This window comes from Podarcis filfolensis (assembly GCF_964270895.1).
Source record: "Podarcis filfolensis genome assembly, chromosome: 8".
In the NCBI taxonomy this organism is placed as follows: Eukaryota; Metazoa; Chordata; class Lepidosauria; order Squamata; family Lacertidae; genus Podarcis; species Podarcis filfolensis.
The window spans coordinates 72,267,649-72,284,277 of NC_139611.1; the positions used below are offsets into that span (position 1 = coordinate 72,267,649).

At 48.4% G+C, this 16,629-nt stretch overlaps 2 protein-coding genes across 4 annotated transcripts in view; both read right to left on the reverse strand.

Annotated features, from left to right (window-relative positions):
• GRAMD1A (GRAM domain containing 1A) overlaps positions 1-15,044 on the reverse strand; it is a 50,873-nt gene extending 35,829 nt beyond the window's left edge. Inside the window, exon 1 of one of the 3 annotated variants that reach the window (XM_083627122.1) lies at positions 14,888-15,044. Coding sequence is in view for 2 of the 3 variants with exons in the window: in XM_083627120.1 (XP_083483246.1) it covers positions 3,216-3,226 (11 nt within the window). In the remaining variant the exon portion in view is untranslated. Of the gene's footprint in view, positions 1-3,215; positions 3,242-10,197; positions 10,341-14,887 lie in introns of those variants that run through there. The other 2 variants (XM_083627121.1, XM_083627120.1) reach the window with 2 other exon arrangements.
• LOC310769052 (membrane-spanning 4-domains subfamily A member 4A-like) overlaps positions 1-16,629 on the reverse strand; it is a 639,318-nt gene that overhangs the window by 549,588 nt on the left and 73,101 nt on the right. The window lies entirely within an intron of this gene.

Below are 16,629 nucleotides of genomic sequence, written 5' to 3' on the forward strand. Positions count from 1 at the left end.
AAGCAGCCAGATCAAGATCACTATCTGTGCTTCAAGGCCGAGTGGGATTTGAATCCGTTCCTGCCCAGACAAAGCCTCAGACTCTGTCCGCTGCGCTGCATGGAATGCCAGGCACCAGTATCATGCGATTGGAGGCGATGTCAGGTTCTGCAACAATCTGCAAACAGCAAGGGCTGGGAATCTGGGAATAAGGCAGCGCCAGGCTCCCACAGACCGGGATACTGGGTGTGGTGGTTTCAGGAGACATGTTTCCTCACACTTCCACGCTTATCATCATGCACACACACACACATACAGAGAGAGAGACCTGCACCGATCCAGCAAGGAACTTACCGGCCACCCAAGGATCTGCCCTGTGTCCTGGTGCAAACGAGAGCAAGAAAGAAAGAGAGCGGAGGGAAATTCATGAGAACAAGAAATCAGGGTGGGGGGGGAGAGAGAAAGACAGAAAGAGAAGGGCACCCAAAGAAGATGAGAGCAAGATAAAAAGATCTGCAGAGCTGTTTGGGCTACGCAGCTCACACCGTTATTTTGGCCCTCGGCTCACCCGCATGCACACAAACCCCGCCTCTGTCTGCCCTTCCCGGACAGCCCCTTGCAGCAGGTGGCTGCTTTGCACTGAACAGCTGCAGGGGGAAACATACACACAGGCCAGTGTTTTGGAGGATGGCTGTCCCAAACGCTTTCTCTATCCTCTTCCTGCGGCACCCAAGCCTCTTCAGAGAGTGTAGTTCTGTCTGGCCAGCCTGTAGTCCCCCCAACCTCCGAAATCAGTATATGTTTCTATGCCTATAGTTGATTCCTATAAAAGAGCACGATGTTTTTGATACCAGGACAAGAGGCAAAAGCCAAGGCAAAGCCGAGCCCCCTGGCTCTCTGCCCAAAGAGGTGAGGTGTAAACTCTGGTCTCCTTCCCCTGACATGTGCATATCCTGCCAAGTCCCTTCTCAAACGCCGCTTGGGTTCCGTGAACTGAGTTTCCATTCCTTTCACTGTTCTAAAATTGGGCCTCGCCATCACTGTGTCTGATGCCACGTGTCTGATTTTACAAGGGGCAACCCTGCTACCTGAAGGGCTGTTGGAGGGCACACTTCTATTTAAACAGAGTCTGGTTTAAACATAAAGAACCCTAAGAAGGGAGAGCAGGACGGGGCTTGATGTCGCCCATCAGCAGCAAGCACTTGTGCATAGATGTAGCAGACACATAGGTCGCCTGGTCACAGTCTTCCCCGCTATGGGGAGGTGCATTGTGTTTCTATTTAGATTGCAGCAAGTCATCCTAAATTTGCATTTATGCACGTCAACTTGCATGTGCAAATCACTAAACCTCTTTCACGCTCATTTTGTTTATTAAATTTATATACCACCCTTTATCAAAAGATCTCAGGGCGGTACAAGATAAAAGCACGACATAAAAGCACAAATAAATAAGTTTGAAAAATTTATGTTGAAGCCTTTCTTTTTTTCCTTTTTGCAATGTGCAATTGCCCATCCTATGCCCCTCATCAGCATCAAGCTTTATTGAATTAGGCTGGCCTGGCATTTGGGATTTAGTGAAACTTTTTAATCACTGCTACCACATGAGTGACCCTGGACTTACTGGGACCAGCCTAAAAGCCGTTCCAGGTATAGGCAGGTCTCTGGCAACCCACCCACACTCCCAAATACCCATTACACCCCCTTCCTGTTTGTATGCTCCCCCTACAACCTTCAAATCTGATATTCTATCTAATTCCACACAGTGTGGGTGTTTAAAACATCAAGGGTTTCTTGAAAGTATGACTGGTATAAATAATGTGGCATCGTTGCATTTGCCTTGTTTTGTTTTACGTCAAGTCAGTCACACCTAAGTCTCCAAGCTAACACCTAAGTGTTCCACCCAGGACAACAGGACCAGGTCCAGAATGGTACTGGGTGCCCTGCCCAAAGCAGTCTTGTTTGAAATATATAATAACATGAGGACCCTGCTGTTATCAGATCAAAGGTCTATGCAGCAACCTGTTTTCCACAGTAGCCAGCCAGATGCTAAGGATCTGTACTGGGACCAATGTTTTTTAACTTGTTCCTCAATGCTCTAGAGCCAAGCTTGTAAAGTTTTTCGGGCCTTTGGACAGATTTGGGGTTTTGAGCGAGTTTTCGTCACTTCCTTCCCCTCAACCTCAGATGAAACCCCAGAGAAAGCAAAAGAAAGAGAAAGAAAGAATACACTAACACATTTCACTCTTCCAAGGGATCGTCTGGGTAAAAATTACATCTGATAGAATCAATCTGAGCCTTGAAAGGCACATACAATTTGAACAAGGAGATGGGAAAGAGTATCACTTTTCCAACTTCCTTCGTCAGCTCTGTTTACTTTTCAAGGAAGAAAAAATGGTAGCCACCCTCATCAACTCATGACATACAGGGTGGGGGCTTAAAGACTTTGTGGCAACAGGGAAAATCCCCATGGGTGTCACTGTGCCCGTGGGTGCCCTGTCTATAATTAGCGGGTTACCATACAAAAAATGGCACCCCCCACCGAAAGTGAGAAGTGGCCCATTCCACCCTGCCATCTCAGGATCTTACATCTCATTCTGTGGCATGTATAGACTAGGGCTGAAGGCTCAGCACCAGAGAGATTATCACCAATTGACAACTGGAGAAGAAGGATGAACCCAGCCCTAAAACTCAGGGTGATGTCAGGGAGAAAAAGCCCACCCCTCTTTCAGGGGTGAGAGCAGAATCTTAGTGAGGACAAATTTTGCCAAACCACCAAGGACTGCCAGAAGTTTTGGATCACTTTCCTCCAGTGAAGACAGAGTGAGGCCTCCGTACAGGATTCGTGGTGGCCTCCCATCCAGGCAGGCACTCACCAGCCCCAGATCTGCTTAATTTTAGCCAAGGCTGCTGTGAGTGGCGGGTCTTTGGACCATGCCATTGTACGACTCATAGGGTGTCAAGATTCAGACACCAAGAAGCACACAGACCTGGGTGCTTCCTTAAGTGCTTTATTTTAAATTGAAGCACTCTCAACTCTGCAGGGGGGAACACTGTGTAAATGCACATAAATTCCAAATTTCACCAGAATATAGAATCCCACCTTCAACAGCAAAGGAAATGGCTAGACAACTAAAATAGTTCATAAGCATCCCTAGGAAGTGCTCATTGCTTTTCACATGCATTCTTAATAGTAGTTGTTACTATCAGTATTATTATTTATATAAAAAAATTCTTACCCACTTTTCATTACTGTATCTTCCCAAATAAAATAACCGCATAAATTCAACCTGTCAAAATATGCGCTGAAGAGTCAAGTCATTCTTCCTAATTCCTGTTTGTCCTTGAATTTCACTTCAGAACACCAAGTTCTGGGTAGCATGTGGGAGGGCTGTGGCTCTCAGCCAATCGTACCATTTGACCCTGTTTTCTTCTCTATGGACCATTGCTTGGCCTTATCTAGGACCCGCAGCTGCAGACTCTGGAGGGAAAGAATGCACCCACTTCCAGCTGAGGGAACATAAGTCCCAGTGAACATACACACCATATATCTGAAGCAGATTTAAAGCACATCGCTCCCCCCAAAGAATCTTCGGTCTGTAGTTTATCTCCCACAGGACTACAATTCCCAGCACCCTTAACAAATTGCAGATCCCGGGATTATTGGGGGGGGGGCACATGATTTCGGTGTCCTTTAAATTGATGGCGTGTATGCAATCCTGGTTGCATTTTGCAGAGCGAAATGGTGCAACAATCGGTCTATGGGACCAGGACAGCGGAAGATACACAAACACGCCGGCCGGCCTCCTCATCTAACTACACATCATGTAAAGATGGCCGCCAATTTGGACATCTTTTTTAAAAAGCAGTTAAGACAAATTTGTGGATTACAAGGCTACTAGTCACGATGGTTACACATCACCTCCAACATTGGAATCAGCATGCCTCAGAATATCAGTTGCTAGGGAACAACCGTGGGAGGCATGCAGCTCAGCAGGCAGAGCATCTGCTTTGCATTCATAATGTCCCCAGGTTCAATCCCATATATCTCCAGGTAGGGATGGAGAAGACCCCTGCCTGGAACCTGGAGAGACACAGCCAATCAGCGTAGACGACACTGAGCTAGACAGGCCAATAAGGCAGCTTCCTGTGTCCCTATGTCCTGCTGGTGGACTACAAATAGGCATCTGGGTTGGTAACCATGGGAACAGAAGGACAGGGCTAGACAGGCCTTTCCTCTGATTCAGCAGGACTCTTTATGTTCTCTATGAACCTCACCCCTGCCCTGCAACTCTATCCAGACAAAGAAAAGGCTGCCTGTGTTGATTCTGAGGCATCCCTAGGGGAAGATTCATTGGTGGCCTCACTGGTTATAAGAGGAAGGGGGACAAAAACCCAAGTTGCAGCCACTGGAGCAAGCCTTCCAGAATAGTATAGTACCAGCAAACTAGCAACCTACAAGTGCTATTTCCACAATATTCCCCAGGGCTCTTAGCCAGCTGCCTTCTGGGAATAAATGGTGGCATGGCTCCTCTTTGTTTTGCCCCTGGGTGATGAGAATAAATAGCTGCCTCATCGATATTCACTTACGCTTTATGGGAGCGGATAGAAGACACTGCCTTTGAACAGGGATACCTCGCCTAACAGTTTTCACCCAGGAGAAAAGGAAAGAAAGCTTGTGTTACATTGCCCCTCGTGGCTGTGAAGCTCAGGGGGGAGAGACCAAAACAGAGGAGAGCTCGTATGGAGAGGGAAAGAGGGGGGCTGGGGTGAGATCTGGAGTTCTTATGAGGCTGAGGATTAAGAGGAGCATTCAAGATTAGGGCTGTGCAGGAGAGGAAGACAAGCAACAAGAGGCAGCTTTGAAGGATCGGCTGCTTCAGGTGAAGGATGTTGTTGGTGTTTATCAGCCGCAAGCTTGGTTAGAGACAAAGGACGGGGCCACAGCTCATTGCTAGGGCATCCACACAGCATTCAGAAGGTCCCAGGTTCGATCCTCAGCATCTCTAGGGAGGATTGGGAATCACCTGTCGGAAACCTTACGTAAGGCAGTTTCTCCTACGTTTCTACAACTAGATCGTGCTCCTACTTCTTCAGACAGCACACAGATATAATCATAATAATAATCATAATAATCATAATAATAATTTATTTATACCCCACCCATCTGGCTGGGTTTCCCCAGCCACTCTGGGCGGCTTCCAACAAAATATTAAAATACAATAGTCTATTAACATTAAAAGCTTCCCTAAACAGGGCTGCATTCAGATGTCTTCTAAAAGTCTGGTAGTTATTTTTCTCTTTGAAATCTGGTGGGAGAGCGTTCCACAGGGTGGGTGCCACTACCGAGAAGGCCCTCTGCCTGGTTCTCTGTAACTTGGTTTCTCACAGCGAGGGAACCGCCAGAAGGCCCTCGGCGATGGACATCAGTGTCCAGGCAGAATGATGGAGGTGGAGACTCTCCTTCAGGTATATTGGACCGAGGCCGTTTAGGGGTTTAAAGGTCAGCACCAACACTTTGAATTGTGCTCGGAAACATACTGGGAGCCAATGTAGGTCTTTCAAGACCGGTGTTATGTGGTCTCAGTGGCCGCTCCCAGTCACCAGTCTAGCTACCACATTCTGAATTAGTTGTAGTTTCTGGGTCACCTTCAAAGATAAAAACTACGGGATTTGCTACTGCAAGATGTGGTGGCAGCTGCCAACTCAGGTAGCTTTACAAGTACAATTCCCAGGATACCCTGGCAGACGAGACAGACTGTTGTGACTGCAGCACAGATATGCCTCGACAGGCCAATCGCAACATCTGGCAACCTTAGCCTAGAGCCCCAGAGGGCCTACCAATGCTGACACTAAAAAAACGGTGGACAGCTCACAGCTACCCACTGATTGTGGCACTGCAGCTGCTGCCTACTGCTGCATGTATACGTGCAGCCAAACACCTTCATCTGCCCCCACTGCAACAAAACATGTCTCTTCCGTATCGGTCTCTATAGCCACAGCAGGTGCTGTAACTCTCCGATGGTTTGACTTCACCTCCAAAGGCACACCCTTCCATTGTCTCCCGAGATAGACAGATGCCATCCATACTTGCTAGGAAGGGCCCACCCAATTTAACTGCAATGTTTTTTTAAATGGGATAGCTTGGTTGCATGTTTTAATTAGGAATGTTTAATGTTTCTGTCATGGGTTTTTTTTACTCATAAATGCCTTAGATGCCTAGTTTGCCATTAAGCTGTATGTAAATTAAATAACATCCACAGCAACAATAACTGTACCCAGCTTTGTGCCACGAGAAAGTGGGAAAGAAGAGAGAATCAGAGAAACGTAAATGGATGAGAAATAATAAATAGGCCCTATGTTGCAAAATAGTTAAAGCAAGTGGATCCTAGGCCTGTAAAGAATTAACACTACAGATCTTTGAGGCTTGCGGAAATAATTCTTCCTACTTCATCCTTGACAGAGGTCACCCCAACCTGTCATTAACACCCTCCAAAATTAGTCAAGCCTCCAGATCAGCCCCTCTTAAAACCTCTCATGGCTGGCCCCAGATTTTGTATGCACTGTTTCCCTATTCATAAAGCACAAGAGCCAGCTATGGTATACCCCATGTGGATTTTTTTTAAGCATTAAAATATGAAAAGGGCTGCATACATTTAAAGCACGTTTCCCCTCCTAAAAAAGAACCCCGGGAACTGTAGTTATTGCTCACAGAGCTACAATTCCTTTCAGCATGCTGCAGTTCCCAGAACTCGGGGGGGGTGTCCTTTAAATGTATGGTGTGCACATAGCCTGAAAAAGAGGTTACAGAAGCACACCAAATGACAGCAGAAAGGAGCAGGGTTATTGTCAGAAGAAGAGCTAGGGTGTGGGCTGGGGCTGAGAAAGAAAGGGCAGAGGGGACTGTGCATGTCATGCTCCTTGTTCTCCCATGCTCTGTGTGGCCACAGCATCCGCTCTAATGAAATGCTAATGCTCTCTCTGGGGCCGACCTTGGCATGGCATTGAGCAACCTAGTTCCCTCGCCTTGCCTCCCATCCATGTGCCACGCGGACCCCGGTGTCCAGAGGGAGGAAGAGGTCAGGCCTTCAGCAGATGGGGGCGGCTGTCACAGGAACCGCAGGGCTGACAGGGAAAGGGTCGACAGACAGAGAGCGACAGTTCATCCCCGCAGGTGGTGGGAGGCTGAGGATTCAGATCAGAGCCCTGTGCCAAGGCAGGAACCACATTTGCAGCCATAATTGTGCCAGATTGGCAGGATGCTGCCCCAGATGTCAGGCATTGTGGGGTAAGGGGGAAGAGACAAGAGTTTCCTGTGAGCCACTTCCATTGCCTGGGCTCCTCACCTCCAGAATAGGAAGGCCCCCCCAAAGGTCTCAAGCTTTTGTCACAGGGATTCTCCACACTTCAGGGTGTTTTCGAAACACCCTCAGTGTAGACTGTGGCTGATCCAAATTGCACAAGCCACTCAAGCAGCTGATTAGGGTAACAAGGTTTTTGGAGGTGCTGGCTACACGTGATCCAAAAGACACACTCGAAGGTCACTTGCGAAAGGATGGTGGAGCCACACACATTCAAGGAAGGCATCCTGAGGCCCACTTTCCCCAAGTTGCTGTGGAGTTGCTTGGGTAGCCAAACGTCTTGGGGGAGGTGGGTTGGGGTCAGCCTTGCCCTGACATGCCTTTTTCTGTTTTCCTGGCCTCCTGAAAGCGTTGTAACCGCCAGCAGCTCCCATGCACTGAGAATGCATAAATAACCCAATGACGTGGCTGAGAAGCCTGATTGTAGAGGTCAGGGAGCGGGGAGGGGGGGACCTGTGCGGCTCTCCTTCGTTGTTGGATTCAAATTCTCATCAGCCCTGGCCAGAGAGACCATTTGTCAAGGGTGATGGGACTTGCAGTCCAGCAACATGTCTAGGGCCACAACTTCTCCATCCCTGATGTTAAGTCTTTTCTATGGAATTAGAACTGCACCAGGAAGGGAGCACTTCTGATTCTGTGCAAAAGATCTGCGTGATTAGCTGACTACCCGAGTGGCTGCACAGGAGCTGCTCATAAATAGTTTTCACGGGGCTGTGAGAATGTATAAAAGACACCTAACTGTATAGCTGCCGAGGAATTCAGGGCTAAACCCTGTGGTTTTAACCTACGGTTCATGTAAGGAAAGATACTTCAGAAGTTTTCATCTGGAACCTCCCTGATAACTCACTAATGTCAATGAGATCCATGAGGCAACTGTGACCTTTCTATAGTGTGAATGTCTTTTGACTACCAGGAGTTCATGTTCTGTGTGTTTTCAGGCATCCAAATGACCTTCAGATGGTACAGAAAGTATATTATCCACACTAGAAATGAAGAGACTTGTTTTTTCCTGTGATGGGTGAAATGAACCTCAATCGATAGGTTTGCCTTTATGTTCAGGATCTAATCTATTTATTAGGGGTTTTTTAAAAAAACACTTTCTTCCAGATCCATTTGGATATACACCGCATTTGTTTATTGGTCTGACGTTCGAAACTTGGCTCACTTATTTAAGTAACCTGTTACTACCTGGTCATCAGGAATCCTATTTTCTGCTTGTGACACTCAGTGGTCTGGATCATCAGAAGACTCTAACCTATAACACCATGGTGGTCTCCATATGCCAATGGGCAGGGCTGGTGGGAGTTGCAATCCAGAAATATCTGGATAGCACCATGTTGGTTACTCCAGCATGAGTTGAAAAACTTGTATTGGGGCCAAATGTAATATTTTATTACTTTCTTACCCCCTAGTCCTATAATCTCCATATTCTCAATATCATAAGACTGGCCTTTAAAATATTGAAGTAATAAAATCAGAACTTTGTAAAACCAATTTGTAAAACCGCTTTAACCACAAGCACTTAAATTAGAAGCTTGAAGAAAACATACACACACACACACACACCTCTCAAGGGATTCCCTTTACTTTCCTGTACTCCAAAAAAAGTATATTGAAATTAAAAGATCCTTAGCTTAAAAGCCCAATCATGAAGAACCTCACACAAGGCTGTTCCTTTTACTAAAAAGCCACTGACAAATACCTCCCCAGAGTAAAGAAGGAATCTCAGGAGATCCTGGTTCCAACTTTCCCCCATTTAATCACAAGGCACATGCGTGTGTGTGTGTGTGTGTGTCTGCTAGCACAGGCATTATTATTATTCGTTTATACACAAACACAGAAGCCCAAGAAGTCAGCAGAGGCCAGAGAATTATGTTCTAACTCCCAGATGGGCCAAGAGCTACTGCTGCCCTTTACCCTTCCGCACAGCTGTCAATCCAAGTCTCGCCTTCATCAACCCCTTCCCCAAGGAGATGAAGGGGAGAACAACGGGCGACTCTCCCTGCACCCTTACACTTTCCAGTATTGCGATGGAGAATATCAGTTTTTGCAGTGGGGGATGGGATCTCAAGCCCCCTCCTCTTTGCATCCATATGCACACACAAGCACACGTAAATGCGTGAAGGGACACGCGGAACAAAGGCTTCCCCGACGATGGCGCTACAAAGACCACGCTGCTACCACTGCTGAACACAGACTGATGTCACACCGTGAGAACTAGACGCTGATAAACACGCACCTGTAGCAAAGGGAGTGGGTGGGAGAAATCGGAGCGCAGCGGGGGGGGGGGGTGGGCTGACCGATCTGAAACCTCCCCCCGCCCCCCCATCCTACAAGACTTTCCAAAAAGAGCTTGCAAACGCACGCGCGCGCAGCCCTCTCCCCCAGCGCCTTCCGGAGATTAAGGCAGAGGAGCCGAGGGTTTTGCTCCTCCGCCCCGCCGGGTGTTTTGGAAGATCTGCACCTCCGCGAAGAGAGAGGGAGGGAGAAAGAAACCCGTTTCCCGGGTCCCACGCAAACACAACCCTCCATTGCCACCCGCCGTCTCCCTCCTTCCCGGCAGCTCCTTTGTGTCCATCCCTCTGCCTCCATCCATCCTTCTCCGCCTCTCAGCTGACAAGTGGCCAGTCCGGCTTCCGAAGCGATGGGAGAGCGGGCACAAGCCCGGAGGAGGAGGAGACGGTCGCCTCCTTTCCCAGCCCCGATCCCCCCACCTCCCCTGCTTGCAGCCAAGAGCCGTCCTCCCTCGGCGCGATCCTGGCTCTCCTTCCCGCTCCCGACGCGGCCGGCATCGCTCGCCGCCGATCCCTCCCGCCAGCCGGCCACGCACCCCGGTCCCCCCGCGCCGCGCTTTCCTTACTCGAACATAGCCCAAGGCGGGCGGCGGGGCGGGCGGCTCCCCCCTCCCCGCCCGGCCGGGATGGAGAGGCGAGCGCTGGTCCCGGCCGGCGGCCCTGGTGCCGCGCAGAGGAAGAGGAAGGAGAGGCAGGCCCCGCGCTCCCTCCGTCCCTCCCCGCCCTCCTCCTTCCTCGGCGGCGGCGGCCGCCCCTTTCGTTGCGCGCACCCCCGGCGGCTCCAGCCCCGCGCAGCGCGGCAGCGAAGGCAAGCCGGAGGGGGAGGGACCAGAGCAGAGAGGAGGCGGGGGGTGCGGGGAGCCGAGCCGGGACTCCTGGGTCCGCTCTATTCCGCGCACGCACGCACCCCAATAAAGAGGGGGGAGCGGCCTAGTTAGGCTGGCAAAGCAGGCTGGGTTCTCGTGGGGTTCGTTTCTGGATCAGGAAGTGGATCTGGGAAGCTGAGTTCCTGGCCAGGGCCAGAGAAAGTTAGGGGTCTAGCGGACCGGGGCTGGCAGCCCGGACTCCTGGGTTCTTCCGCTCCCAAAACGTTGCGGGCGGGGGAAATGATCAGGCAGGCCTGGGGAGTCGCGTTGACCTTGAGCGAATCAGTGGGACGGCAGCGCATGTCTTCCTTCGGTGGAATCAGAATTCCTGGCTGCCTTTGCTGCGCAGCTCGGGAGAAGAATCCATTTTTAAAAAATAAATAAATCTTATGCTTTGGATATTTGCCCAATTATGGAGTCTGCTGCAAGACTGGGAGGAAGACAGAGAGTATGTGCCTGCGCAAGGTGTAACACTATTGTTTCTGGATAGTTAATGCTTAACATTAAAAATGCATCAACAAGATCTCAGATTTAGTTATACGGTAGTTAGAAGACCAGGTTTCAAAAGCAGAAGCAACTGCTTGCCCTTTATTCCACAGAAACTGAGTCTCCAGGAATGGTTTGACACCAGCAATTAGCGAACCTCCACTGCCGGGAATGAGGTGGGTGTGGGTGACACATTAATTCCTTAGTCTCCATAACCCACTGTAACTAAGTGAAATAAATGCCTCTTTCCCCAGTGAACCCCTCCTTTTAGGAAGCTGCCTTACACAGTGAAACCACTGCCCTTCATAGAATCACAGAATCGTAGAACTGGAAAGGACCACCAAGGTCATCTTGCCCAACCCCCTGCAATCCAGGAATCTTTTGCCCAACGTTGGGCTCGAACCCACAACCCTGCGATTAAGAGACTTATGCTCTACCAACTGTGCCCTCCAACATGGTGCCCTCCAGATGTTGTAAATGAAAAATTCATTAGGCTACACCAGCATGATTAATGATCAAGGGTGATGGAAGCTCTAGTCCCAGCATCTGGAGGGCACCACATTGACTACTACTGACTGGTAGAGGCTTTGCAGAACATCAGGCAATGCCAGGGACTGATCACTAATGCTCTTCCGCTGAGTGTTGCCTGTTCCCCATTTCCCTCTTCCTCAGTTGTGAACTTTAATTGTAGGCTCCTAGAAGCAGAGGCCTGTAATATAGTGCCATGAATTCGCAAATTCATGGCACTATATAAATAAGTCCACAAATACAGCATTTTCAGCATTAAGGGTCAGCCATTCCAAATCAAACTTATGATGCTACATTTTCCTTTTTTTTTTTTTATTCTCAAAAGGAATGTAAACATTCTTTGCTAGACAATTGTATTGCTTCTTTAAGCTGTCATTATCCGACAACTGCCTCTCCTTATGTGCAGATGATGTCTTAAATGGAACCGGAACCCACATCCAAACCTACTTCCTCTAGCCATTGTTTATATGACATCACTGCACTTCCAGCATGCAGCCATGCACTTTGCGGTATGCACTGGATCAGCTACTTGTGTCCTTCCCTTGCCAAGCAGTTATGTACTCCTAGGAATAGTTAAACATTTTTGGTGCGCTTTTCAAAACAAGCACCCTTTCCAAGGCACACACAAGCCTCCTGACTCATTTCATGGTGGTAGACAAACGCAGGGTCTTTCCAAATGATGGAATTTTAAAATGTGCAATAAATGTACAGTACTCATTCGTGGGAGAGCTGCCCAGACATTGTCTTTGAGGTCATTGTAGGGGAAGTGAATTTCCCAGCATTGAAATGGCACAATTTTGTTTCGGAACAAATAGAATTCCTCTACTACATACACAGGCACACACATATACAGTCTGGCACCTGCCTTCCTTGGGTTGCTGATATGTGCTCTGGATTCCCCCCTTAAAATAATTTTCTGGCCTAGTAACTCCAAGCAGGCCAAGGCAACTAGGCCTATTTAAATTTCCTACAATGCCCCTAGACTTGCAACATGGTGCTATCAGCTAAGCCTGCCAGAGCCCATTAATAGAAGAGGGGGGTCCGCCAGAGCACTTTGCCCAGAGGGTCTCCTCAAACGTGGAGCCAGTACGTCATACACACACAGAAACAGCTTGTGCAGCCATTGTACTTTTTGAATGTGACTGCCTAAGATGGGCCCAGAGGAAAGACACAAAGAGCATCTCTCTGAGTCAGGGCCCTTGCGGGTGATACGGTCCCCCCCCCCCATTTATGCAGGGGCATGCTGACACCATTTTGCGCTAGTGCCTCTTTTCATGCCCTTTCAGATGTGGCAGCCATTTCGCACTTGTGCCCCCATGCCCGCAGCAGCCATTTTGTGCTTCGTCACCCCCCCCATGGCAGCCATTTTGTAACGCACCTATAGCACTTTCTCGGAATTACTGATGTGCCTCCTGGTTGAAAAAGGTTAGCAGGCCCTGAAAGGCAACTCTGCCAACCAGGTACATTCAGCATTAGAGGCTTTGCTCCGTGCCTCCTTACCTTTGGAGGTTGGGTTGGCTCAAAGCTTGCTACAAGGGCACAGAGCCTATTGAGTATTGGCATCAGTGACACTTCCAGGCTACCTGCTTATTGAGCAGTCATGCTGATTTGTTTACATGGAGATTAGGTGGTGTAGGTTTGGCGATGTTGCATCAGAGCAAGCTTTATCCCATACAGTTCCCACACTTTGACTTTTGGGGATGAGGGTTTGTTGCACAAGACCTTCCAAGCAACTATAATTACACGATCTGAATTTGACATCAGATAAACGCTCAGCTTCCCAAGGAGAAAAAGAATATGCATGGAAAGAACAACTACAGTACTGTACATGGTTTTGCCCCATCTGCTTTATTTATTTGGCTTCCACTAGCAGTGAGAACGGGATGCTGAACTAGATGGGCCTGCTTAGGTTCTTGAATGGTATTTTAGTTTGGGCTCCAGTATTAGCATTCTGATATCGACTATGTTTTATGCTTTTTTGTTTATCTTACCGTCCATTTTTTTAATGTATTGCAAGCTGTTGCGGGGGGTGGGGGTGGGAGCTTTGCAGTCAAAAAGTGAGGGTAGACATTTTAAAAATTAGATCATAAGAAAAGACCCTCTGTGTCAAGCCACAGGTCCATCTCACCCCAGCACCTCATGTTCTCAAAGTGACTAACCTGATGCCCAGGGGAAGCCCAAATAGATACCGGTAGATAAACAAATGAACAAATATAGGAGGCGAAGAAACCACTGAAGTAGTTGGGTTTTTTTATAGCATATTTTTACACTTTGGGGGCTGAGCATCCACTTTTTTAACATTTGCAAACACCAGATCCTGTTTTCTTAAAACGTTTTTTCCAGGATCTTGTGAGAGGAGGGAATTTTTTGAAGTGTGTTTCTTTTTATTGCTCACAACAGTAATTACTGATATTGGCAAGGGAGGAGAGTATCTCCATCAAGCACCCTTTCTCTGAGGATTATCGCTGCTTTCAAGCCAGTTATCGAAGGGAAGAGCTGTGTGGCAGGAGATGCTGTGTCCTCCTGACCTAGACATCGTCACCAGCTTTGCTCCTGGATCTGATCTGGCGGGGGCAGAACAGTGTTTCAGGGGAGGAGCTGCCCTTTATCAAAACTGCCCAAACTGCCACAGCCATTGGCCACAACTTCCAAAAAACTTGCACTAGAACTTGCTTTCCCCTCCTCCCTCCCATCGCCTTTTCCTCATGTGCCATATCCTTTTAAATTGTCTTAAAGCAGGGCCTGTCTTAGGACTTATTTTTGTAAGCTGATCCAAAAGTCTTTTCTGCTAAAAGGTGTGTGTGTGTGTGTGTGTGTATGTGTGTGTGTGTGTGTGTGAAAAACACTGTAAATAAATAAATCACGTTGTAAAACCTCAGACAGTGGTGCCGTCTGTGGCAAACGTCTAGAACCCCATTCAGCAAAATGAGCAAGAACAACCCCCACCAACACAAAAAACCCCCAAACAGTAAGCAGCGTTGAAGTGTGAGGTGCAGGAACCTTTTGTCCCTCCAAATGTTGTTGTTTAAATTTGTTAAATTTTGTTCACAACAAAAAAATTGCAAAATAAAAACAACAAAATGCATAATAAAAATAACAACGGCAAACCAATAATCCCCCCACTTCCGCAATACATTTAAAAGGGCATCGGATGTCAAATCAGCCAAACGCCTGGGGTTGTTGCTGAACCACAACTCCCATCAACCCGCGCAAACATGACCAATGGCTGGCGACAGTGGGAGTTGTAGTTCAGCCACATCTGGAGGGCAGAAAGTTCACCACACACCTCAAGTAAGGGGGGAAAACAGGTGTGGGAGTAATATCTCTAGGTCCAGAGGCTAAAGCAACAGGTGGGGCCTGTAGTAATATACCTCACCTCCTAGTAAGGCTTGTTTCTCCTTTGTTGTGCCAGCTGCCCAGCCATCTCCTCCACTGGGATTACATAAACTGAAAGAGCTCAAGGCAACCATTCTACCCGACACCCACTCGTTTTTCCGTTTTCCTTTTCCAACGGACACTCTGCATTCTGTGGCTGTTGCCTTTGTGAGCTATGCTCATTCTTGGGAGTGTGCATCTACTTCCTTGATTTAAAGAAACAAACACAAAAGGCAAGGACAAGCCTCATATTCTCGTCCTCTGCAAAAAAGGCTCCCCTCAAATCCACTAGTAACGCTTCCAGATAAAAGCAGGGGTAGCCAATGGGGGGGCCTTCCAGGCTTTGTGGATTATAACTCCCATTACCCTCATTTGGCCTTTCTGGCCTGGGCTGGTGGGAAATGTAGTCCAACCAAAATCCGGACAGCACCACTTTTGACTGCAGCTGAAATAAAAGGCATTGTGCAAGGACTTAAAAGAGAGGTTTGGGCAGCCTGTGGCCCTCCAGATCGGGGGCGCCTGCTTCCCAACCACCCATCAGAATGGCCGGTGGGAGTTTGGAGCTGGTGGTCAAATGCAGAATTGGATGAGCAGGAAGATCCTGGCTCTGCTTCTGCCCGGCACGTGTCCCTTCAGTCCCAAAAGAAAAGTGAACATGGAACCATGTTTGCTTTGCAAGCCAATAAACCCAAAGTAAACACAAGTCGAGATTTGCCTGGAAGCTTATCAGACATCCATGGTGCACGGGCACACGGCATATTGGCATTACGCCAGCAACGCACCGTTTCCTCCGGGCATTTGACAGAACAGATCGACTTGTTTCCTGCCCACCCCCCACATTTCCGTTAATAAATCACCCACTGTTTGCATGGAAAAGGACGATTCAGGACAGGACAAAAGCAAGTACTTCTTCACTCTGTGCAGTTATAAATGATGGGATTCACTCTCACAAGATGCCTCGATGGCCACTGACTCAAATGGCTTTAAAAGAGGGGTAGATACACCTGCAGGGAATAAGGCTATCAATGTTTCTAACCTACACTGTCAGAGAATTAGTAGGCCTCCCTGGGAATTAGGTCTGTGCCCCAAATTATGCCAAATTCTAAATCCCCAGCTGAGTTAGATAACCCAATTTTCCAGGGTCTCCTGGAGTGATCCAGGAGTGTCAGGGTGCAGGGTGTCGGGCAGGAAGGACCTTTTAGCCATGCACACCTGCTCCCAGCAAGGGAACACAGGTACATTTGTCAAACTGAACAGGACTGAAGCTTCTGCTCAGCAGCGGGAGAACACAGGGTGCAATACTGCAGGCTTTAGGGGTCTGCTTCACCACATGCCCCAGAGAACACGCTGGGGAGCAGAGCTCAGCGGGATTGGCCCTGCTGCCCTTCACAGTATAGGGGACGAGGAAGATGCAACAGAAGCGCCAACCCTCAAATTGATTCAGGGCTGGAACCAGGTTTGTGCACACAGCCCTACGGGAACCACAAGTGGGGAGTGTTGCTGTCGCTCTCAGGTCTTCCTAGAGGCATCTGTTTGGCCACTGTGAAAACAGGATTTTGGACAAGATGGGTTCTAATATTCCTGAGTCTTTTATCGCCTCTTTGTTTTACCATGTATATGCCAATGTTAGTGAGGGAGCCTGCATCCTTTGAAGAAAGAAAGAACAACATGTTCTGTAACTGTTAAGTTATTGGGGAAGGCGTCACTTTGCTTGGGCTCCTGCCTTCCACAGCCCCTTCAAAG